Source organism: Diuraphis noxia, unplaced genomic scaffold (assembly GCF_037042655.1).
Source record: "Diuraphis noxia isolate RWA-SAM2 unplaced genomic scaffold, SU_Dnox_SAM2 contig0003, whole genome shotgun sequence".
Lineage (NCBI taxonomy): Eukaryota > Metazoa > Arthropoda > Insecta > Hemiptera > Aphididae > Diuraphis > Diuraphis noxia.
This window is the reverse complement of record NW_028301713.1, coordinates 61,783,314-61,808,550: the sequence shown is the minus strand read 5'-3', so window position 1 is coordinate 61,808,550 and position 25,237 is coordinate 61,783,314. Positions and strand designations below refer to the sequence as shown.

Sequence of the window (25,237 nt, the reverse complement as noted above, 5' to 3'; positions counted from 1 at the left end):
ACTTGGGACAAAATGGGAGGTGAAAATTGGAAAATCCCCCACGCTCTCAAATTTTTTTTCTTAAGTACCTAGTTTAATGTTCATGGTATTCATGTTTAGCATGATTATTGAAAGTCTAAAAAAATTAATAAAAAATAAATTTTAAATATTTATAATATTGAAAAATTCAAAATGTGTAAACATAACTTTATAGACATACGTCATACATATTATATATATAATATACTGTATATTGTTGTCTCTATAAATAATAAGATATTAAGCTATAATAAAGCATAATCGTAGTCGTCAATCGTCATCAACTATTTTGACCAAATACATATTACTGTTTACTTTGCTAATTTTCTATAAATAAACAAACATAATATTATAATGATATTCAGTAATCAGTATATTGAAAAAACTGTCAAAATTCAATAGCTCGATAGATCACAATTCACAATATGAAAAAATATTACATTATAGTGCATACTACATATTAATGTAAGCAAAAACAAAAAATAAAGCTAATGTGGGGATCTGAACCCCACGTCCCCCCTTGTCTACGCCACTGCTTCTTAAAATATAACTATTAGTGGTTTAATAAAAGTTAATATCTCAAAGCCGGTTTTATATCTAACAAATCAGTTATACATTGATTTTGATGTCCATTGCATAGGTATCCATTTTTTGTTATAAATCTGCTTTTACTTGTATATAAATATACACGCATGAGGCATTGTTTGAATATACTAATACTATTATACAATATAGTTATAATACAATTAATACCTGCCTATAAATTTCATTCTAATCTTAATTCTGACTTAAATATTGTATTAGATTTTATTGATAAATTATATCGGCGTGTGAATACTGTTAATAACAGTTAATAATATATTATAATAACTACATTATAACATTATTATATAATATAATTATTAATTACTATGACTTATTATTTAGTTTTAGTTGTAAAATGCTGTTTAGTATTCTTATGCATTTTATCATTATTATTATATTCATATTATGATAATTATTGACAAAATAGAATTTGTCGTTTGTCATGACTCATGAATCACAATATTAATGTAAACCTTATGTTAAATAACTAATTTATTAACAATGTACCGGAATTAGTAAGTAAATAATACACAAGATCGCGCTAAATATCTTCCCATAGCGTGAGAAGGTCAGTGCTTCACTTATCACCCGTTTGAGGGTCCTCACTAAAAAAAAAAATAGTAAGTAATAATAGTTCACTACACAGAATATTAATATTAATCCGTGATCACTAATCCTGTGGTAGAATGGTAGATAGGTACCAATACCAAATACTTTGAAGTATTAATTAATACATTGTAGATACTTATTGAGAAGATTGATAATGTCGTAAGTTGAACGTCTATTATTTATTGCACCCTATACGTCGGGGCTGTATACTGTGTTTGTAATTGCTAATTATTATCTCTAAAATAAATAATTACGAACATCGAGGCAGTAGTAGGTATTGAAAATAAATACTGTGGTTATCATTGCTGAAAGGACATTTTGTATAAAGATTGGAAAACGCCTCATCAAAATCAAAGGTAAGCAAATGTCCTTCAATACTGATTACTTTAAAATTGCAATACCCAGACGATTACTATAACAGTTTAAGCTGTTATGAACAATAATATTGATGTATTTATTATAATTGTTTAGACAAATCATGAGGAACAAAAAAGACCTTCACGTCGCTGCATGTATCAGTGAGTTAGATAAGAAGATAGAAATACCAGACAAACTAAAAAATTTGGATGTATTATCGTACGTATGAACTAATAATTAAAAACTAACATTTGAATTTAACAATAATATTAATTTATTATAGACTAAACAAAAAAGCTGGAATGTTGTTTGAAAAAGCCATGACTGCAAATAATGAAAATGATGAAGAAGTTGTGTATATTTATTTAATGAAATATTGTCAAATTCTGCAAGTTATGAAAAAAACTTTTACAGATGATAAAAATTACATCTCTCTTATGTACAAAGATAATTTAAAAAAATCTATTAAAATGCTGACCTATGTTAAAGAAAGTTTGGAAAAAAGGTAAATTTTTCTGTTGTTAATCTCAGTGTGAAAATTCAAATTACAAAAAAAATAAATACTCTTCTTTAAAATAGTTATTTGATCAATCATTTATTATACATCTATGGCCTTATGTTGTAACAAAATGTCTGTTACACTTTTTCACAATATTTCTTTATATTTATTTATCTATATATATATATACATATGTATGTTTGTATAATTAAAACATATCCTGACTAAATGACTGATCAATGAAGAGATTAAACTATAGTATATATAATATTATTTTCTAAAAGTACATTTTCCAGAATAATATTTTCAGCTAAGCATTTTAAATTATAGAATCAAATGAATATACACATTATTCTTAAACCAAATTTAAATATTATGTTATAATTCCAATAAGAATATTTTTAATATTAATTACTTTTATCAATTACCTACCTAGGAGCTACTTATGATTTAGTGTTATTCATAATGTTGTGACATTTATGATCTTAATATCAATCCATAAATAATAAAATTAAAGGTTTTTTATAAATTAATTTATCATAGAGTAGACTCGGTATTTAATTTATGTACAACCTATGTGAAAGGTGTACTGCAGGTCTCCTCAAAACATTATTTTTAAACACTAACTATTGAACATTTTTAATAACTATGGAATTTAATTAGGTATGTTGGCCATTTGGTAATTAAACTTATTTTAAATTTAGATAATTTAAAGAAATATATTTAACCTTTAAATTATATATAAACTAATAATCAAATTATTATAGGTATAGCGAAAAAACAAAAGAAGAAAACAATAATAAATTGCTTAACAATTCTAATCAAAACAGAAAACGTTTTGAGGAAAAATTAAATTTTGAGTTTGAAAGTACTATAACTAATGAAAATTTATTATATCTGTTGGACAATACAGATAAAAAAAAGATTTGTTTGCTTGATACAAGACCATCAGATATCTTTAATAAAAATAAAATTATTTCCTGTGATGTAATTAACATACCAAAAGAGAACTTAGTTCCAGGGTAAAAAAAAACATTGTTGACCCCATTATAATATAAAAACATTATATTAACCAAAACCAATTATAATTTTTAGCTTAACAGCTGCGATTTTAACAACCAAATTAGAAGATCAGTTTAAAGAAATATGGATGAATAGACACAATTATAATTATATTGTAATACTAGACCAAGGGACGGAAGATATAGATGATGATCAAAGATTACTTAATCTCAAAAATGCCTTACTTAAATGGGATCCAACTCATAATAATAGCAAAAAATTAAAGTTTCTCAAGGGAGGTTATGAAGATTTTAATCACTTATGTCCATGGAATACTACTCAAAATAACATAATAAAATCAAATAAAGATGTGGAACCTCTTTCAGATATAGAATTAGATCCAGAATCTGAATTTGAAAAAGTTGAAAGTATTGAATATTAATAATATTTATTTTAACTCAGCGTAATATATATATATATATATATTTTTTTTTTTTATAATTAGATAAGCAGATTCAATATCCATCTTTAAGTACCGTACAAAATGATTTAACTAAATTAAAATTAAAATCGACTTTGTTTAATGGTTTAACAACAGATCTTAAACCAAAGTTGGATCATAGAGACAATTATTCCAGTGAAGAAGATATGGATTCTCAGGAATTAGCCCATACCCCAATTAACAAGCCACAATTACCCATTTTTGATAGATCTACAAAGGTATTAAATATCTAAATTATTAATTAAGACAAAATATATATAATAAAACCACCAATGTAAACAAGTATTTTATACTTTTCAGCCACCTGTTAAAATTAATAAATTTATGAACCCAGAACTCATTAAACCATTGTACAAAAATAATGATGAATTAGACGACGAAAATAATGAAGTATTAAGATTTTTAAAACATGTTTTTAGAATACAGATTAATAAATTATTTTAACTTCTATTTGTTTCTATAGTTACCAAATAATATTGAACAACTAGAAAATAGAAGATTATCCCTAGAAAATAGCTTTTTGGAAAATGTTGATTCTTATGTAAACGAATACAAAAATCAAGTACTATGATTGATATTGTATTTTTAGCTTAAATGTTATATTGATTGTATAATACTAATTATTTATTTTTAGGACATAGATTTAAATTCAATTCCACATGTAGACCGTTCCACCAAACCGTCAGATGATCTGCTAATAGTTTCTAGAACAAAAATCATTGTAAGATATTATTTTTATGTTTTTAATCCACCATAGTCAAAATAACTTGAACAATTTATTAATTTAGTTACTGAGATATAATATAGGGTTAGTCCTTTTAATGTATATCACTCATTACTGTAGAATCTCAATAATCCGACATATCAAATGCGGGTACTGTCAGACTCACCAAAAACGGATTAATGGGGGTTCACATAAAAACATATTTTTACTTAATGAATTTTATATTTTTAATTATATTATAAAATGAATACTCTTAATGTATTTTATTAAATCATGTCAGTTATATGTACATACATACTAATTTATTACACAGTGCGTTAAATTAATCTTTTGATGGGACAGGCTTAATAAAAATTTTATTATAGTATTCTTCTTTGATAGTAATTTTATGATAATTTGCCAGATAAATATTGGTTGATATTGCCTGATTACTGGACTTACCAGATTATCGAACGGCCAGTTTACCGAGTTTCTACTGTATTTTTATTCAGATGTTCTCAAACTGTAGTTAGACTAGAGAAAGAAAAATAAAAATCATTTTTTGGATTATTATTAGATAATTTAATAAAAATGCAGTTCGCTGAGCAGTAATTCCACTGACAATCGATGAAACAATGATAATATATTATACTCATGACAGCCGTCTTAATCAAATACATTAAAAATGGATTTTTGTTTTATTGAATTGTCTTGTATTTAATCGTTAGTGGTACAAAATTAATTCATAATACATATATAGTGCAGTAAAAAAACTGTTTACCCTTTGTTGTCATCAATTATTGGTTAAAAATTATTTTCACTTGGTATAGTATTTTTTAGGTTTTTTTTAAGTAGCTAATTTGATATTTTTTGAAGCTGACTATTTTTGACAAAATTTACTTTCATAGACTTTTAAGTATTATGTATATAAATTAAAATTTTGGTTTGTAACTAAAAGATTTATAGTTAAAATAAAATATTTTATACTTCAAAATATGTTTAATTGAAAATGAGGATTGTCAAAAATTCTTTTTTAAATATGTAATATAAAAGTATTGTACTTTAATTTTATAAAAATATTTTTATAATATGTGTTCTATTTTAAATTAATCACCCATGCTCATCCCTTATGATATTTAGCATTTTGTAATACTCCTTCAGTAACCAGTAAGTTACTGGCAGTAACAATGTTGGCATAGGTAGTTACAGTATTATTTTATTTTTCTGTAATTTAAAAAAAAAAAATGTTTTGGGTTAAATAAATTAAAAATTTTGATTTAGTTGTATTGATATCAATGATCGCACGGCAATGGCTTAATTAAATTGATGTCTTATTTAAATTTCCTGTGGGTGGTATATTGAATTGTACCTACTACATAAACTAAAAATGTTGGTAGGTCTATCGAAGTATGCTGTCTTTAAAAATTAAACAAGTTAATATTGTAAAATTTATAATTTCCAACAATAATAAATGTGTTATATTAATTTTTAAATTTTAGGGAGGAGATGGGTTACGAGGATTGCAAAATTTAGGAAACACGTGTTATATGAATTCAATTCTGCAATGTTTAAGTAGCACTGAAGATCTTGTTAAATATTTCATAAACATTTATAATACATTTATAAATTGCAAAAGTAGAACAAAAGGTTTAGTAGCCAAAGAATTTAGTAATGTCATCAAAAACTTGTGGTCACAATCTAACAGGAGTTTTCAGTGTCAACAGTTTAAGGTTATTAAACTATTTAAATAAAAAGTTGTATGTGTATTGTGTATTTCACCAATTGTTTTATTTGTAGTATAAATATTAAGTTTTGTGTGAATTAAGGTAAAAAAATGTATGTAAAATGTCAAAATAATTATTTTTAATTAAAAATAGGATACAATTGGAGAGTATAAAGATATGTTTAAACACTACGATCAACAAGACTCTCATGAATTTTTAACTATTCTCTTGGATTGGCTTCACGATGATTTAAATCAAGTAAAATATTATCATGTAAACTATTATTGTTTTATAATTTATATAATTTATTTTTCTAGCCAGAGGACAATAGAATTATTTTAGGTGCTTCAAAAGAAACAGGCGAAGAAGATTGGGGAAATTGGACTAAAGCAAACAATTCTATTATTCAACAACTTTTTTATGGTCAGCAAAAATCAACAGTATCTTGTGACACATGTTTTGAAAAATCTGTTACTTTTGAACCATTTTTAAGTCTTAGTCTACCATTGCCATCTGAGGGTAACAAATGTACTCTTTCAGTAAGTTACTTTTGTTTTTTAAATATTTTAACCAAGTATTCATACAGTATAGTCAAAATATTTATTGATTTATTGGCTTAGTGAAGTTCTTGAATTTGTCCTCCTAGTTAATTTCAGTTACTTCAATTTAATAATCTATCACACTATTCGATTAATTTATGAATTTTACTCGGTGATCGATTTATATACAAGGGCATGTCATTTATACATGGCAAGTGTACAGGTAGCTGACTCTTTGGAAATAAAAAATTTGAGTTCTCTGTTTGTTGCCCAACAATCAATGGCTGGTCGCTAACAAGTACTTGAATTCACTATAGTTTATAAATAAAAATAATAAACATCGTTTATTGTGTTACATCAAAGTAATGCTACTTTGTTTTAATAATATTTAACAAAATAAAAATTTACCTTATTATTATTAATTAATCAGTAGAAAAGTTTCATAGAAGGCAAAAAAAACAATGTCTACCCATTTATAAAATAGAAGAATAAATTGGTTTTATTATATTTCGTACAAATTTAAATAAAATACTGTATATCTACCTATATATTTGTCAAAAAAATATTTTTGCTATAGTATTTTAAAATAGAATAGTTATATGCCATGCGGTGCCCAGCATTGTGGGTTCCAGAGTTAATATCCAAATCCATCATAAAAATAAATAAGAAACTAGATTAAATTTGCTTTATTTTGCATGGTGTTCAGGGCAATTAGAAAATGGGTAGGGCTTATTGTTGTGCTATGACTTATGAGATTGTGTTCAGTCACCATTTATATTTTATTATTAAGAGAATGTCAACGCAAAGATTTGTTTTATATCTAACTCAACAAAACAGTTAGAAAAAACCACTTTTTTAAAAAATTTGTGTAATATTAAAGTAAAATACCCATGGGTAAAGTATTTTGCAAAGAGTTCAAGCACATTTGATGATACCAAAATGAAAAAAAAATAATAATACCAATTACCAAATTTTCTAGAGAATATTATTTTTCAAGGTATAACATAATAATTTGTCCAAATATTATCTCTAAACAGTTTAATATCCATTTAAATATTCACAAACTATTGTTATATTTTTAATATTGAATATAAAGCATAGTTTATTATACTCTATGATAGCGGTTCTCAATTTATTTTTTTCCGATGTGCCCTTTTTTGAACCAAATATAACCACGGTGTTCTGTGCTATAATGAATTTTTTTTAAAAAGTTCTATACATTATAAATTATTTATTATGAGCTATTAACTGCGGTGCACAGTTTAGGAAATTCCACTATATGACATCAAGTCAAATAATGATAAAACAAAAACCACATTTATATTGTTGATTTAATTAAACATTTAAAAAATATAACTAATTAAATTTTAAAATTTGTACTTAAATGAAAAAAATGTTATAAATATTTTAAGTTATTATTATGTATTTATAATAGCAATAAATTGTAATTATAAAACAAACCTTGTTATAAAAATCTTAAACATAATAGCTTGATGTCAGACACAGTTAAACTTACACAACTCATCATATTTTCAAAAGAAAAATAGGTATATATTATTATACTTACAGAATTATTAATTTTAATAAAATAATTATTAGAAAATACCTACAAATAATCTTCTATTTTAAAATGTTTAAAAATTGAAATTATATAATGTTTTAGGACTGCCTTCAGTTATACTTGAATGGTGAATCAATATGTGGTTGGCATTGTCCAAAATGTAAACGCAGCAGGGATGCTACTAAAAAATTGGACATAATGAGACTTCCTCCATATTTAATTATACATTTGAAAAGGTATTTTATTGATGTTTTGATATAAATATAATTATACTGATCATTTAATTATTTAGATTTTCAAGCAACGGTTACAAGAAGAATTCAAATGTTGAATTCCCTAAAATGAATCTTGATATGTCAAATTTTATAAATGGTTCAGAACACCGTAATTGGAAATACTGTTTATATGGTGTATCAAATCATTCTGGATCACTTGATGGTGGACATTACACAGCAAGTTGTCTCAAAAAGTCAATAAACAAGTAATCATAAAATCATTAAGATTTTCAATTAAAATATTTTTGACATACTCAAATGCATAATTTATGTGTTTTTTTATAGATGGTATAAATTTGATGATGTCCGGGTGTATGAAATTGATTCTTCAACCATTTGTTCTTCTGAAGCTTATATTTTATTTTATTGTCGAAAAAATTAATTTTTATTTCAATAAAACTAATATGTACGTATAGTATTATTTGAGTTTTGTACACAAATAAGTATTTTATTACAATTTATTATCATTTTTGTTATTAGATGTTGATTTGTTGATATATCTACCTATACTTAATTATTATTTATTTATATATAACTTATATTTTTTTACAATTTGTATACAGCAATTTTAGTTATATATTAACCTTTGTCCTACATTTTTTTTTACAGTTGGTTAAAAAAAAATTGAGTTTTAAAGAATAAATTAGTTAAATAATAGTTAAAAATATTTAAATATATATATATAATATGTATATATATATATATATATATCTTTGATCTTTTCAAAAAGTATTACCTACTTATCCAATTTCATAGTTTCATTCACATTAAACTTTAACTATTACTTGGTATTTATTTTTTTATGCAATTATGCAAATGATGTAGATTATTTACAACACGGTTCATCACTAATAATTTTAATTTGTTATACATAGTGAAGCGTATTCAGAATTTTTGGGGTGGGGTGAAAATTAATTTTTATAAATTTTATCAATCATAAATGAATGAACATTTTGTTTTTTTTATCAATTTTCGGGGTATGGATTATAATTTATAACCGGCTATTACCACTCACCGGGTACACAACTGTATTCATAGGTATTGACTAAAATTTAAACCGAGAACATATTATTGATCACGAAAATGTAATATCTCTATTCTTTAATCGCTATTACTATTAGTAGTGTAAACAAAGTTAAATTGCCAAAAATCGCTCGACCTTGAACTAAATATAAGTTATTATTAATAGTTATAGTAGTAATAGCCAATAGGTAATAATAACAATAAAAGTTGTAGAAGCCAATTAAATACACGTAGCACTCAACTTCGTATTTAGGAATTGTTTGAGGAAGCGGATAAATCTACAAGGCATTTATTCACAAAGCTCTTATGTTGCTTAGAAAAATTCGAAGGAGCCCTAAAAGTTTTGAATGCTCGTAAAATATACACAACTCGTGAAAAATATTATGAATAATGTGCTACACGGGATTTGTTGTTTCATTCTCACAAACGTATCATATACATAGTAAATTGTACGTTCATAATAATATATTTTCTCAGAATATTGTGATATTTTCCTCTGTAATTTCTAAAGTTAGAGTGAATAGGTACCTATAATAATAATTAAGGGCATATCGGAGACTTTTATTTTTGTTTTTATTAAGAAGCAAATTATGACCACTTTTAAACCGTTTAACTGTACAATTTTAAACTATCATAACTTCAAAATAATATCAATAAGATACTAACGTACACCTCAATTGAGGTGTCACAATATACATGCATACCTAGATTACTTTTTTTTAGTTGTTGTTTTATATATTGAGAAGATATACTTTAATATCTCCCCGATGACACCATCATGCTTACACTTCTGGTATAGATTATATAAAATTAATATATTATTAATGTTGTATTGTTGTATACTTGAATATTTTAATATTTACAGAATAATTCACTAAGTGCACCACCTTTTTTCGTCAATAATGCAGTTATTCAAAATCTAATTTTTATAATTTGTTCATATTCTACAAGAACATATTTTTAATTTCTTAATATTTTTATGCTAGGTACTTAAGAGGTGTCTTGTGGAGATACAAACTTCTATTTTAAAATGATAACACGCCTTTTCAACAGTAAATTGTACAATGATATTTTCCGAAAATGTTGACGTATCAGGATCAAAAATCGTACGAGTCGTTTTTGAGTTACTTATGTTCAAACGATATAAAGTCCGTAGTTTTATAAATTTATAATAATGTATGTATGGCGGCTGTGGTGATTTGACAGTTTCAATCATTAATATTAATCTATCAATGATCAATCTATAGTTAAAATAATTTGTAAAAATGCCTGAGTATAGTAAATTAAATTAGAACCAGTTTTAAGTTTATTTTATATGTTTTTTTAAAAACATTTTTATCCTTAGTACAAAAATGTTAATAGCTCTGAAACTATACTTATTCGAATTTTTAATTATAGTTACATCAAAATGTTCAAAAAAAAAAAAATATCCTCTAAATATTTCTCATTTTAAAAAACAGAATTTATCCCTATAATACACTTCATAAGTAGTATAAAATATTTCAATATATGGGCTTTGAATTTTGAATATACCTATTTAGAAATGCTAAAAATCATAATTCGAATTAATGTATTATTAAAGTAAAAGACGGAGAAAGCATTCTTGATGAATCACCCAGTTTAATATTTGTCTAAACTGCAAAAAGTTTCATACGATTATTGTATTGTTTACATCATACCTGCCGTTTTTGTTAGAAAACATATTGCATAATACCACAGAACAATGCTTATACCGATTGAAATGTGTATTGTTTATTAGTTTATTAATATTATTATTTTTATTTGACGCCATTATAATAGCATATTATTGTTGTAACAGCAATTTAACGATTAATGAATGATAATTTCTAATGCCTATTGATATCCCTTGTTTTTATACTTTACTCTAATCAATATAAGATGTTTAAATTTTCGCCATTTTTTCTTATTTGTTCATTCTTCTTTTATTTTTTTTTTCCAATTCAAACATTGCATTTAAACGGGATGGAAACTGAATTGTTTGATACTAAAGATCCCTGATCTACCGTCTACGGAGAATATGAAATATCTTTTCTTTGGTATTCAATATATTGATATAAATATTTATGTTTAAGTAATAACATTAGCACTATCGTCCAGTGATGTATTTAGGATGATTTTTCGGGGGTAGTACTTATTGTGTCAGCTCAGGAGATGGTATGTCGGAATAAACACCAAAAGGTACAAGTAATAGAGTAATAGTAATACAATATTAATAATTACATAATTTATATGTGTAATTTTGTGAATAGCCACCAAATTGTAATTGACTTACGGTCTTATACATCTTCTATAAATATTGAGTAGGTACCTACCTAATATTTATATGTGCTATATGTGCATACCTATTTAAGAAATTCACAATTTATTTCCTACCCTTGATTGGTGTCTATTGTCTGTTCAACGATTAATTGTAATAATAATAATACAATTATTAACCAATTTAGTAATATGGGAACCGCGATTTATAGGTAACTACATATTATATGCAATATATATTCACAAATATACCTACAAAAAATCAAAAAGTTCTTCCGTGACATCTTTTATAAACATTCCTATTATATATAGGTATTAACATAGGTATTTTGTACTAGCTGAACCCGTGAACTTCGTAGCCCGTTAAAAATCCTACTTCTTATATGTCTCAAATTGTGTGTTAAATTCGTTACCTGTGATCATGCTAGCACATAACAGCATATTTTTATACATATAGATAGATAACGGCTAAAATATACTAAGTAATAATCTTACAACGATATTCAATTTAGTTTATCATTTTGTAAATTTATTCGTTTTATCGAGCAAAGTCTGACAATTCAAATATTCAAGTGAATGATATTTAAGCCTGCCACCTTCCAACTTAGCCTATATTCTACACATAAATCTAATATATCTCTGTACAACATTTTTTCTTAATCGGTCCAGCACTTGGAATGGTATGTAATTCTGGCAATTTTACTTTTCCGTCAGCACAGCGCATACCTGAAGCTCCATTTTTGAATTTAAATGCTCTACAATATAATGTATTATTTATCTATTTTTCTTAGATGAATACTGTAATTATAATTTTACCAAATTTCGTCGCAATCGGTCCACCAATTGGAATTGGAATGCCTTTATGCATAAATCCAGACTGCAGGGTTGTCAGAAGTAGGACTTTTAACAGGCTATGTAGTACACCAGTACACGTGCTCGAATAGTATAAATATAATATATTTAGATAATAGATCTATATTATATAAATCTGTTTGTCACACATTTCTAAACAGCTATAGACCGATTGCGACAAATCCAAATATTCATAATATTTAAAAATATTTTTATGAGATGCATAGAAATGGTGTTATTATGAAAAAAAAGAAACAAAAAACACAAAATATCAATAAGAACTTGTAATGCCATAGAAACAAAAAATAATAATAAATTTAAGGCTAATAACTTCTTTCGCACTAATATCAACCCCAAAGACAGTGGTGTTGTGACCTGGTAGCCTAACAATAAATTCTTTACTCGTAGTACCTCCGCGCTGGGAGGCTTCTGCAGTCTGTCTTTTTTAATTTATTTTAGCTTTACCATCAATTGTTCTTATTTTTCGAAACAGATTGAATAAAAAACTTATTTACCAAAAAAAAAATAAAAATATATCAATCCTCAATAAAGCAGCCATCGCTAAAAGTAGGTAACCATTTATAAATAAATAACAATTTCCATCGTAAATCTCAAAATGTCTGTTTAGGCACCTCCCGGGGTTGGGACTATCACTTTTTAATTTAGTCTATCTTCTGCCCATATAGGTCTAATATGTCTCTGTACCAAATTTCGTCCAAATCCGTCCAGTCGTTTAGGAATACACAAAGGACAGACAGACATACAGATAGACATAAATTAATTTATATATACAGATAATTTGTAACTATGAGACGCTGTGACATGAATTTATCAGTTTATGTCTATGTTTAAGTTATGACCTTGATGGGCTTGATGTTGAGGCCTTATATCAATAATAAATAAAAGTATCATATTGTTATATTATTATTATCATTATAATATACATACAATCGATGCCATTTATTTAAACCGCAATGATATTAACAGGGCACCAGTATATTTTTTCTGTCTCACATATAATAATACGTACGGGGTTATAATATACAATAGGTATACTAGGTAGTAGGTAGTCTAACAGGAAGTTAAAGTAAAAACCTCACTCATTGTCCATAAACCAGATATTTAATTGTCATATTTTAGTGAACAGGAGAAAAATATGGTGGCTAATAATCTCCAAAACATTGTTTTAACTACAAATAAAATTACCTACACGATAATACAATAATGTGAACAAAAATAGATCACACAAGGCTAACTCACAAGTTCCTTAATGGCCAAAGAGGAGCCCCCGCAAGCACAGTCTAGCTGTGAGGTTACTCTAACAGTAAAACACAGGTATAATAACAGAGTGCTATCAATATTCCGACAAACTCAGAAAATTAAACATTCCAACCAATATGAATGAAGCATTTAGGACCAGGCATCGAAAACATCGCAAATATGTTAGCTTTCTTAAGAAAAACCGTATTATTCTTATATAAAATACAATTTAAACCTTCTGCTAACGATAACCATAATATTAATGTTAATGGAAATCACACATAATAATTAACACCATATTAACTGTATAATTTAAGTTCTAGAAATCACTCATTATGAATTAAACAAAAAACTAATAACCTTTGCTGTTGATGTTTTTAAGTTCAATAAAAATAAAAGCGGGTAAGTCGTGACTCGTGGATCTGTTGTACAGTAGGTTAATTTTATATTTATTTATGTATTATTGACTATTGTATATTATGTTATTTCAATATAACATTATAATTATTATAACATTTTATCATTATATCGATTATTATTATAAATATTATATGAATTATATCGATACGATTATCAGTATGTGTTCGAGTGTTCGGCTGCCAACCATTAGGTACACAAATAAAAGGTATCAATTAAAATCAAGTCTATATTATTAAAGGTAGGACGTTTTACGTTGGGACTTTTTTTCCCGTCTACTGTTACAAGTGAGTTACTGCAGTAATGGATGGAATTAAATTTGAATCCAATAATGATATTATATCATTGTATACGAAAAACGATTCTGAGCGGAGACTGTTTATCTGTCTACGATATATTATATAGATTATTAAACATTTTAAAATGATAGATTTAAAAAGAAAATTTTTAATGAATTTCTAGCTTAAAATATTTTGCGAATTTTCGTGATTTTTACGTAATATGTTGTCAAAATTCAAACTTTGAATGCTTGTAAAAAAAAATTGTGACTATGTATTTCTTTTATTTTTCAACTGCTATTGTAAAAATATATTAGGAGCCTTGTATTAAATTTTCAAGCTTTTCTACTCAGCAAATAATTTTTTATCGATATTAATTTAAAAAAAACTAATAATGATCGAAAATTGCATATACCTATAAATAATTCTACTTAAGTCGAAATTTTTTGAAAATTGCCTGGTGGATAGAATATACTTATATAAACATTCAGTGAAAATTTCATAAATCTATTTTAATTTGTTTTAAAGTTACATCAAAAACCAAAATCGATTTTGTCGAAAATTGATTGTGCGTACAATTTTCCGTTTTCCCCTTAATTTTTACTTTGTTTATCCCGATTATTTAGATTATTTTTTACTTTTACCCCCCCCCCCCCCCCAAGTACCAACTAGATTCACTATCTGATCGAACGAGGTACAGAAGTCGAAAATCGAAACACTTTTACTGCCCCGAAACGTGATGACAGGCATAAAAAAAAACACACACACAAACATCATCATGGTGAAATCAATACTACATTCCTCACTCCGCTCAGAATCTATAAAAGGCGAAAAGTTAAAACTAATATAGATATAAGGATATAAATAACTGGTAGAAGTAAATCTGATAGATAATATTGTTACAATCTATATAGATTCATTGCTTTATAAATATTTGCAAAACAATGGGCCGTGGGTGACCTGGGTTGCTCAGCCCACAACCTAAATCCGGTCCTGATGTTCATTATTTTACCTGAAAGTTCGGCAAAAATCCAATTTTTATTTATACGATTTTATTATGTAATAATTTGATTATTTTAGATTGGAAGCAGAGCGTTGCAGAATGTATTGATTTTACAATGATTTTTTTGTTTTTGTTGTGTATGTCATCTTTTGGTAGGTACTGTAAAAAAAAAAACATAGATTTTCTAATAATCTATTATATATTTATTATTTTCAGGTAAGAAAATGAATCTAGTGGAACGTGGAACCTACCTAGTTTGGGAGGTCAAAAGTAAAAGATTCTCGGTTTTTTTTAAAGGCGTCGAGAAAAAAATAAGAAACAATCAGTTATAAACAAGACCGATTTTGTTCTTTGTGTAGTAACTCAAAAACGAATAACTGTAAATACTTAAAAATTTCAAACAATGTTTATGACCATTTTTCATACATGAATATTCAATATATTCCGACTCTTTTTGATCTATTTATATTATATAGGCATGAATCAATTTTTGATTTTTTCTATTTTTTTTGCTTTGTTCCCGAAGTGCACATAATCACCAAGCATGTTGTTATATTATAAGTACATGGGTTTCGGCGTCGTTGTCTCTGGTAAATTTTCATAACTTTGACCATTGACCTATTATAAATAAATGATGAAATATGTTTAATTGGTCAATGACTTTGACGCATAAATATAAATTATTATTGTTCTATGTAATGTTTTTATTTCTCGTAATCGTAAACCGTGAAATATATTTTGATAACATAGTTAGTTTACATAAAACACGAATTCCAGACTTTTTAGACATTCTGAAACACAATTTTTTTGTTTTTTAAAACACCGATAGGTACTTTTGACCATTATGAAGGTTGACAATACTGTAGTACCACGTACCGAGTACAGAAACGCTACAATATCATGATGGTTACCGGCTATCGCCATAAAGTTTTGTGCCGTAGAACTATGGCGAGGGATCGAGAATTGGTTTTTTAGTATTTTTTCCCTAATTGACTATTAGCGGATTGGAACACGTAAGTAAATTATTTTGTCGTCAGTAAAAGAAGTATGACGTGTTCGTGCTACGTGAACCATGTGACCGGTGGAAGGAGAGAACAATAATAATAATATGCAAAACAATAATTATTATATAACAAATGGGCTGCAGGCACAGACGATTCCCATCAGACTACGATGGTGAATCATGTAATTCAGGGTAAAATAAACGCCGGACGACATTGACTATGCGACGAAAACGAGGCCACGGCGGCATGATAGTTGAATAGTTGATAGTTTAGTGGTTTAGTCAGTTTCAGCTTTCAGCGCCCAGTGTGGTACACGACCCATGGCGGTACAATAAATATTAAATACCGTGAGTACCACCCGTGTAGTTACGGTGCGTACAAGGTGCACATTTCGAACGCGGCCAGACAGGCTTGGCAACCGTCACCGGTTCGTACATGGAGTTGTGGACGCACTGCGAGTGGACATTTTTTTTTTGGAAAATTTTCGGACGTTTGCCTGAAACGGCCGAGGCCCATCACACGAGATCGTTAACGAACAAAGATTTTCTAATGAAACAGGATTTTTGGGTGACGGGTTCGGTGGTATCGAGCCTTGGTCACCGCTTCCCGCGCCTCCCAAACACCGTCCACCCATGACCGGTCACACGGGGACCGTTCTACCCCCCGCCCCGCGGGACCATGACCATCGACATGTGTAGCCAACCAACGACGACCAGGAACGAACGTAGGACAGTTGTACGAGAGAACGACGCACACAATTTTACGCACGATCATTATTCATTACCAGTCCGGTCGCTGTTCCGTTGTCTGTTTCGCGTCCGTTTTCGATCGTTCCACGCCGTTTCAACTACACCCGTGCGTCGACAACAGGTTACTCTGTAAGTAGACACTGCTTTGAAAAAGGTTTAAACGTTTCGGCCGATAAGGCATTGTCGCTCCGACTTAACAAACGAACGGCCATTTCGACGCGGCGGCGGCGTCGGCCTCCCTTGACTCGGCCGTTGTCACGTTGTCGTTGGCGGCCGTGTCCGATCTCTGCGTTTTCATGGTTGCGGCACGCCGACTAACCCGTGCAAGTCTTCGTATTTTTATCCCTTACACTCGTGTTTGGTTGTTGATTGAATACGCATGCATATTCGTGTTTGCGCGTGTGCGTGCGTGATGGACCGTTGGGTAATGGCCACGGACGTTTCCTTCGAATCCTGTCGTGTACGGCCTTGAAATCGTCTCAGATCCTTTAGACTATTTTATCCGTTCCGCGTGCTCCGAACTGGTGGGCGAGGCGGTCGGACCGGAGTGACGAACACGCCACTATGCCAGTCACATGGTCGTGTGCGGCACGTTACCACTCGACCATCTCGCCAATGTATCCATTCTCGCTTGCTGTTCATAAGTAACTCACCACTCACCTACCCTTTCATTCGACCTCGTTTACTCGGCTGGTCGATTTTGGGGGATTCGTTGTCCTTTGCCCTATTGCGGCATCCTTACACCACTGTCGGTTTGGTCTGTGGCCTATTACGTGTGTGCCAACCAACAATGGGTAACACTTGTCCACTCTGGCCTGCTGCTTTGGCATGTGCGATCACTTATTTCATGCCCGATAAATCGTTCCCTAATCGTAGCGTAAGTATTTATCCTGTTCTTGATTGTATCCAACCTGTTGACTGTCTTGTAATATCCGCCTGGCGCCTACTGCCATACCATGATTTCAATGTTTGAGTATCAATACAATGGGTTTCATTTTTAATCTTAAAATTATGAATCAACATACATTTTTGTTGTTAATTCTAAAGTTGTGTCAGGTTATAGTACATTTCCTTTGAGTATTTTTCATAATTACTCTGTCCTAACATTTAAATATTTTTCACTTAATTACTTAGGTACGTAGTACCATAGAACATTGTATTCCATCTAATTATAATATATTTTATATTACACACTACTACCAGTACTATCTATGATACATATGATATTTTTGGAAGTATTATAGATTAATTTCCCATGTAGATTAGATATCTATTTATGATGAAGTCTGCCATGTATTGGTTATATCGAGGGTTATATTGTTTCAGTACCTATACATTAATAGTCTATAAATTATATACATACAAATCACACATATCTTATTGTGATTTCACTATTTACTTTAAAGTTAGGTATTATTTAATATTGTTGTCGACCTTTTTTTAATCAATCCAGTATAAGAATGTCTCGATTCTGCGCATCAATACTTTTTTGTAACCACTAAATAATGCATTGAGAGTTTTATTTGAAATTGTTGTTTATGAGAAATCTGTCAGTATACTTATGGTTTTCTCGGCGGTTTTCTTATAAAACATAATAGAAGTTAAAGTTTTTGGTTATTTAAATCGTTTTAGTACTGACTTGGAAAAATTCTTGAGCTTTGATCAATCATTAATAAACCATTTTCTGCTTAAAACATTCTTGTATTTCATTACTTGTAGATTCTTATATTCATGCTTAATATATTAAGTTTATAATCTAAGTTCTTTATCTATAAGTTACGAGATAAGTTAGATAATAAGGACTAAGTAGTAGGTAAGTTATAAATGACTCATCCTGAAAAATAAAAATAATTTGTGGTAGATACTTAATATAATTTAGATTGTAATTGGATTCCAATTACAAATTCTTTTCATTTTAATTTAATATTATAAGCAAGTAAATTTTGTTAATGGTTAGCCATTAGAAATTAGACACAAGGAGTTAAACCTTTCATTTGACCTATTTGACATGTTGGCCATGTATCATATTTGTATATATATATATATGTCCCTGTACTGCAATTCTTAAAATATTGATGTACCTATTTTGATAGATAAAGCACAGATTTTTTCGAAGATTTTCTATATGCTAAAAAGTATTGCAATATATCTACCTACTACATGATATGCTTTACAAATTGTATAAACATGCCACAAATAAACAAAAATAATATTCTAAATAAGACGTCTTCTAGTAGCACTAGATAAAAATTGTACAATTATACTGATAGTTTATATGATTACTATGTATTAATTCATTGATTTGAAAATAATTTTAAATACATAAAACAAAATATCTAGGTACCTACTTAATGCTAAACAAACACATTTTTTGTAAGATTATAAATTATAAAAGTTATTTCCTGGGTATATGATTGTTAAACATTTATTATTTAATTTTTCTATTTTATTAATATTATTTTACATTTAAGTAATCAGGGTTTAAACAAAGGTCTATGGTTTAATAATTTCACTTTAATGTGCATTTATATCAAGTATTGTCAAAATATTCATTAATAATAAAATTTCTAGAAAGAATTAGTAAAAAGAAATGTTAGTCATTAGCTTGTTCATACTTAAATTTTTTAAAACCCATGCTTTATATAAATCAGATGCTAAGGAAAAATTAAAGTTTAAAGTTATCCATAAAAATACGGTTCCAATAAAACCTGTGTTTTAATATAATATAATTCCAAATCAATTATTTATATACCCCTTCCCCCTCAATTATTTTTGTGTGGTATGGATATAAGGATTTTCTCGGGTGTTATAACCTTTAGTACTTTTTAATATAAAATAACATTATAGTTATCAAGTATTTAGGTAGGTAAAATTAATTGTAGTTTGTATTTATAAAAGCATAGAATGAACATTCTTTCCAATATTAAATTTTAAATACATGTATACTAAATTAAGTGATTTCATATCTTTTTTTATAAATATGAACAATCGGAATGTAATCTTTTTTTCTAAAGAATAATCATTAATAATTACCTATCTGATTGTGTACTGAAAATAATTATCTAATCTCTATTACAATCTACACATTATAATGTCCTTGCATAATATATATACAAGTATTTACTAATTTTTAATGCTTAGCTGCCTAGGTGATAAAACAAAAAAAATTATCTCAAAAATATTCTAAACATCAAATCAAACACTTTTAAATGTATGCTATACATAGGCACATAGCTTTTTAAACCTTTGGAGTTAATTTTATTTGAATTTTACTGTTGTGTATTGCATGATAAAACGATAAAAATACATTTTTAATTTCAAGTGAAATTTCTTTGTTATTTTCCTCCACTATAAATACTACTAGCTATTTAAAAAAGAAGTTTGTTTTGTTGAAAATATATTGCAGGCAATTAGTTACATTATAACAAAAACATTTTTTTTTTTCAGCGAGTTATTGTATGAGTCAAAAAACAGAAAAACCGGTACTGTCAGGTCAACGCATCAAGACCAGAAAAAGAGGTAATTATTTTCCTAAAATAATTTTTTATCATGATTTCAATAGTAAATTAATTAGCATATAGTTTTTTAAATAAAATTAATCTAATGTAAGATGTACTGTCTGGAATGTCGAATAAAGCATACTAGAGAATTAAGGCCTTTTCACATATATATGTATTGTTCTCGCATTTTTTTCTGTTGCATTGATTAATTCATACACCTCACTCCAATGATAACTTGTTTCCCTCGCCAGTGTGGCACATATGAACTTAATCAATATTAATTAATAACCATGTGCTTAAGTGAAATAGACTTGGCGCCATGTAGTAATAATTTATCCATTATCCATATATTATAGATTGGATTCCTATCATAGGAGCGTACTGTCTGGACCTACTATTGTAAAAATATCTGTTGCCCAGGGATAGCCCCCCTTAATCTTAACAATCTGTCATTTAATATCTTAAAATCAATATCATGTTTAGTTATCTGTTATGGTATTCAGAATTATTATTTATTGAGAATTTATATTTTTATTTCTTAGGTATAGGTATATTTATTTATATATTATTTACTTACTCAATTTAATGTATTTTAAAGATGAAAAAGAAAAATACGATCCTTTCGGCTTCCGGGACTTCATCCTTGGGGGCCTCAACGGTGCCGGCACTGACCTAGAAGCAATTTGGAAGTTCCTTGATCAAGCTGGTTCTAAAGTTGATTATCGCCGTTACGGTGAAGTCCTCTTTGATATACTGATTGCCGGAGGTCTTTTAGGTGAGATTTTTGACATTTCTGTTTAAAGTTTTCATTGCCTATTTTAACTATTGTGATTCTTTAGTTCCGGGAGGATCCATATCACAAGATGGGTCAATATCTCAGGATGGAGACAAACTGTGGAAGACAAATGCATGTGTTTTTGATGCGCCCGAGGACATGGTATCTATGCGAAACTATGAACAGGTGTTCATCAAACTCATGCGCAGATATAAATATTTGGAGAAAATGTTTGAGGAGGAGATGAAAAAAATTTTGCTGTTCATTAAAGGTTTTAGTGATATTGAACGTATTAAACTGGCACGTATGACTACGTTGTGGATTGCTAATGGTTCAATTCCACCTACTGTTCTTCAAGTACTGACTAATGTAAGTTCAATAATATACATAGATTATTATTTTATCTAAATTTTGATTATAATATGAATTTATTTAGGAGCATTTGATTAAAGATGGATTGGCATTAGAGTTTCTCATTGAACTCTTTGTGACATATAAGCAGGAGGTAGGTAATGCCCATCTCCTGACTGTATTGAAGAAAGGTGGTCTCGAAGGTCGATTAATGGATTTCCTGCCTCCAAACAAGCGTACTGAAGAAAATCTCCGTGCACAGTTTGAAGAAAAGGGGTTAAGTGATGTGGTTAAGTTACATTTAGCTCAGGCTAGCCAGGAAGCTAAACGCAACTTAGAAATTCAGCTACGTGATGACTTTAATGACAACAAAAATATGAAAGAGATCATTTCAAATATCAAAGAATTGTCTTCTAAGCATGACATTTCAGAACATGAAATTATTGTTTTGGTAACTATTAATTACTTTTTGCTTAACAATATTTAAGACACATCAATATTTTCATAAAAATAATTTAAATTAATATATTGGAAGTTACGTTTTACTGAGAATGTAATTTATTGTTTACAGGTATGGACAGTTGTAATGACTCAAGTTGAATGGAACAAAAAAGAAGAACTATTAGCAGACCAGGCACTTAAACATTTAAAGCAATATTCACCATTGTTTTCAGCTTTTTCAACTACTGCGCGTTCTGAATTGGCACTCATGCTCAAAGTTCAAGAATATTGCTATGAAAATATGAATTTTATGAGAGTCTTCCAAAAAATTATTTTACTCTTCTATAAAAGTAAGCAATTGTTTCTGAAGATTTTATTGATTGCTAACTTAAAATAAATTTCAATAATATTTTACAGCTGATGTGTTGACTGAAGAAGTAATTTTGAAATGGTACAAGGAAGGACACTCAAAGGGTAAAACAACATTTTTGGAACAAATGAAAAAATTCATTGAATGGCTACAGAATGCTGAAGAAGGTAAAAACTGAATATGATTAATTGTATACTAAATATATCTATTTTTCTCATCCCTTATTATTGGCAATGTCTGTCTATAAAATTAAATTATTAAGAGACTTGTGTATTGTTATCCTTGGTTAACCATGAGCATTTGCAATTTTAAGCCATTCAGGGTTCTTAAAAACTAATTATTAAATTTTTTCATAATAATGATAGGATGTCTCATTAACCGTCTACATTGGTGATGCTTAGTTAAATAATGCAATTGATCAAATGCTCAACGAAAGGAAACAAAAAGTTAATTTCCTTTTGTTGTGAACACATCTCCTTCCAAGTTCCATCCTCAAGTGTTTATTCAATTTCTATTTCAATATATTAACAATATAATTGCTAATATTTAAAAAAAAACAATTGTAACAATTCTTTAAACAAACACCTTTTTTAAAAAATCATTAACTAAATATTGTAAGGGCCCAGAATATATGCGCTAAAAACATGAAAAATAAACATGATATTTTCAGTAGAAAATTCCGTTAGAAAACATTTGTGTATTACATTGAATTATTATTATTAATAAATTCTAAAATATGCAAAACAAAATATTGCTCTTCGACTTATTTAGGTTGTGAGCGTAGGCTTTAATTTTGTCTTAGCCACTAACTTCTTTGTATACGAGTGAATTAAAATTGATAAAAATTTTGTCTTGAGTTATTGTGAACTCATCAGTTGTAGTATGTTTTTGTTAACCTCCGTCTTGGTGATGCCTATGTTCAATATTGCATGGGATCAAATGCTTAACGGAGGGATATTAAAAATAAATGGACTGTTGCCTTCGGTGCTCACACATTTTCGTCTGAGTTCCACCCTCTATTGTTCATACAATCTCAATTAGCATGATATAATTGAAGATGATTATCTTCATTTTAGTTGAATTTATTTATTAGTTACTGTAATTTCCCTAATAAAAATAGTAGTATGTATTTATTAACCTCCGTCTTGGTGATGCCTATGTTCAATATTGCATTGGATCAAATGCTTAACGGAGGGATATTAAAAATAAATGGACTGTTGCCTTCGGTGCTCACACATTTTCGTCTGAGTTCCACCCTCTATTGTTCATACAATCTCAATTGGCATGATATAATTGAAGATGATTATCTTCATTTTAGTTGAATCTATTTATTAGTTACTGTAATTTCCCTAATAAAAATAGTAGTATGTATTTATTAACCTCCGTCTTGGTGATGCCTATGTTCAATATTGCATTGGATCAAATGCTTAACGGAGGGATATTAAAAATAAATGGACTGTTGCCTTCGGTGCTCACACATTTTCGTCTGAGTTCCACCCTCTATTGTTCATACAATCTCAATTGATATGTAAAAAATTAATATCTTCATTATAGTTAAGTTATTCATTTATTATTTTAGTTACTGTCATTTCATCAATAAAAAAGTAGTGTTAGTTCTTGTTAATCTTTGTCTTGGTTATTCTTTTTTGTAATATTTAAATGGATCTAATGTTAATGGAGGGATTTTAAAAATAAATCAATAGGGTGCCTTTGGTGCTTCACACATATTCCTCTGAGTTCCAACCTCTTACATTTGGATAGTTAAATTATTTGCAAATATGTTTGTTGGTATGAATAATGAACTTGATCAAATGTTGGGAATTTTTTGTATTAATAATTAATTTGCACAGAACATTCAGTTATCAAAATCTGGCTTATCACTTATAACAACACATTGAGATCTTTGATATCTGTTGTTCATTTACTTCAAGTCAATTATTTTTTTTTATTTCAGAATCTGAGTCAGGTGAAGATGAGGATTAATTTAAGAACCAAAACCTGAAAAAAATAATTAATAAGAAGCATTAACACACAAGATGTCAGCCAACGACCAAAATCTTAAATTTTCAAAGGTTTCTACTATAAACTTGTTTCATTACTTTTTTAATAAATAAAAACACCAAGGTATATGATTATATTAAAAATTTTTATAGGTGAAAAACAAAGATTTATTATAATTATAATTTTTTTTTTTTTTTTTGAGCGTAATATAGTAATGAACAAACAAATAAAAATAGTTTTAATCATTAATTTAGTCATTCAAAGATATATTATATTATAATAATTGTCATACCTACACAAGGTGGTCATAGCAACAAAAAATGTATCCGGTTAACATCTCTATATATATTTATGTAATAATTGCAATGGTGTATGGCTGTTATAAGTGTTGTTTTTTTTTAATAAACAAAAATTATTTTTTAATAATAATTTTTTTGCCTTCACATATTAGTTCACTACACACACTCATGTATAATTATTTTCAACATGTTGCGTAAATGTGCGTATGTTCCAATTTTGGTTTAAATTTGATCATTAAAAATAAACTGTCACACATAAGTAG

At 28.1% G+C, this 25,237-nt stretch overlaps 2 protein-coding genes across 2 annotated transcripts; both read left to right on the top strand.

Moving 5' to 3' along the window:
- The first annotated feature begins 1,194 nt into the window (after positions 1–1,194).
- Positions 1,195–8,792, top strand: LOC107163632 (uncharacterized). Its single transcript, XM_089223898.1, has 15 exons — positions 1,195–1,568; positions 1,684–1,788; positions 1,853–2,074; positions 2,836–3,090; positions 3,164–3,498; positions 3,576–3,790; positions 3,873–3,962; positions 4,036–4,134; positions 4,207–4,293; positions 5,775–6,005; positions 6,153–6,257; positions 6,317–6,538; positions 8,202–8,335; positions 8,392–8,580; positions 8,660–8,792. The coding sequence occupies exons 2-15, from the start codon at positions 1,691–1,693 to the stop codon at positions 8,754–8,756; spliced, it is 2,379 nt and encodes a 792-aa protein (XP_089080024.1). The 5' UTR covers positions 1,195–1,568; positions 1,684–1,690; the 3' UTR covers positions 8,757–8,792.
- Positions 8,793–17,206: 8,414 nt separating this feature from the next.
- Positions 17,207–25,104, top strand: kra (basic leucine zipper and W2 domain-containing protein kra). Its single transcript, XM_089224661.1, has 8 exons — positions 17,207–17,366; positions 20,685–20,756; positions 21,336–21,512; positions 21,577–21,881; positions 21,949–22,314; positions 22,435–22,654; positions 22,722–22,841; positions 24,629–25,104. The coding sequence occupies exons 2-8, from the start codon at positions 20,696–20,698 to the stop codon at positions 24,655–24,657; spliced, it is 1,278 nt and encodes a 425-aa protein (XP_089080787.1). The 5' UTR covers positions 17,207–17,366; positions 20,685–20,695; the 3' UTR covers positions 24,658–25,104.
- Positions 25,105–25,237: the final 133 nt, after the last annotated feature.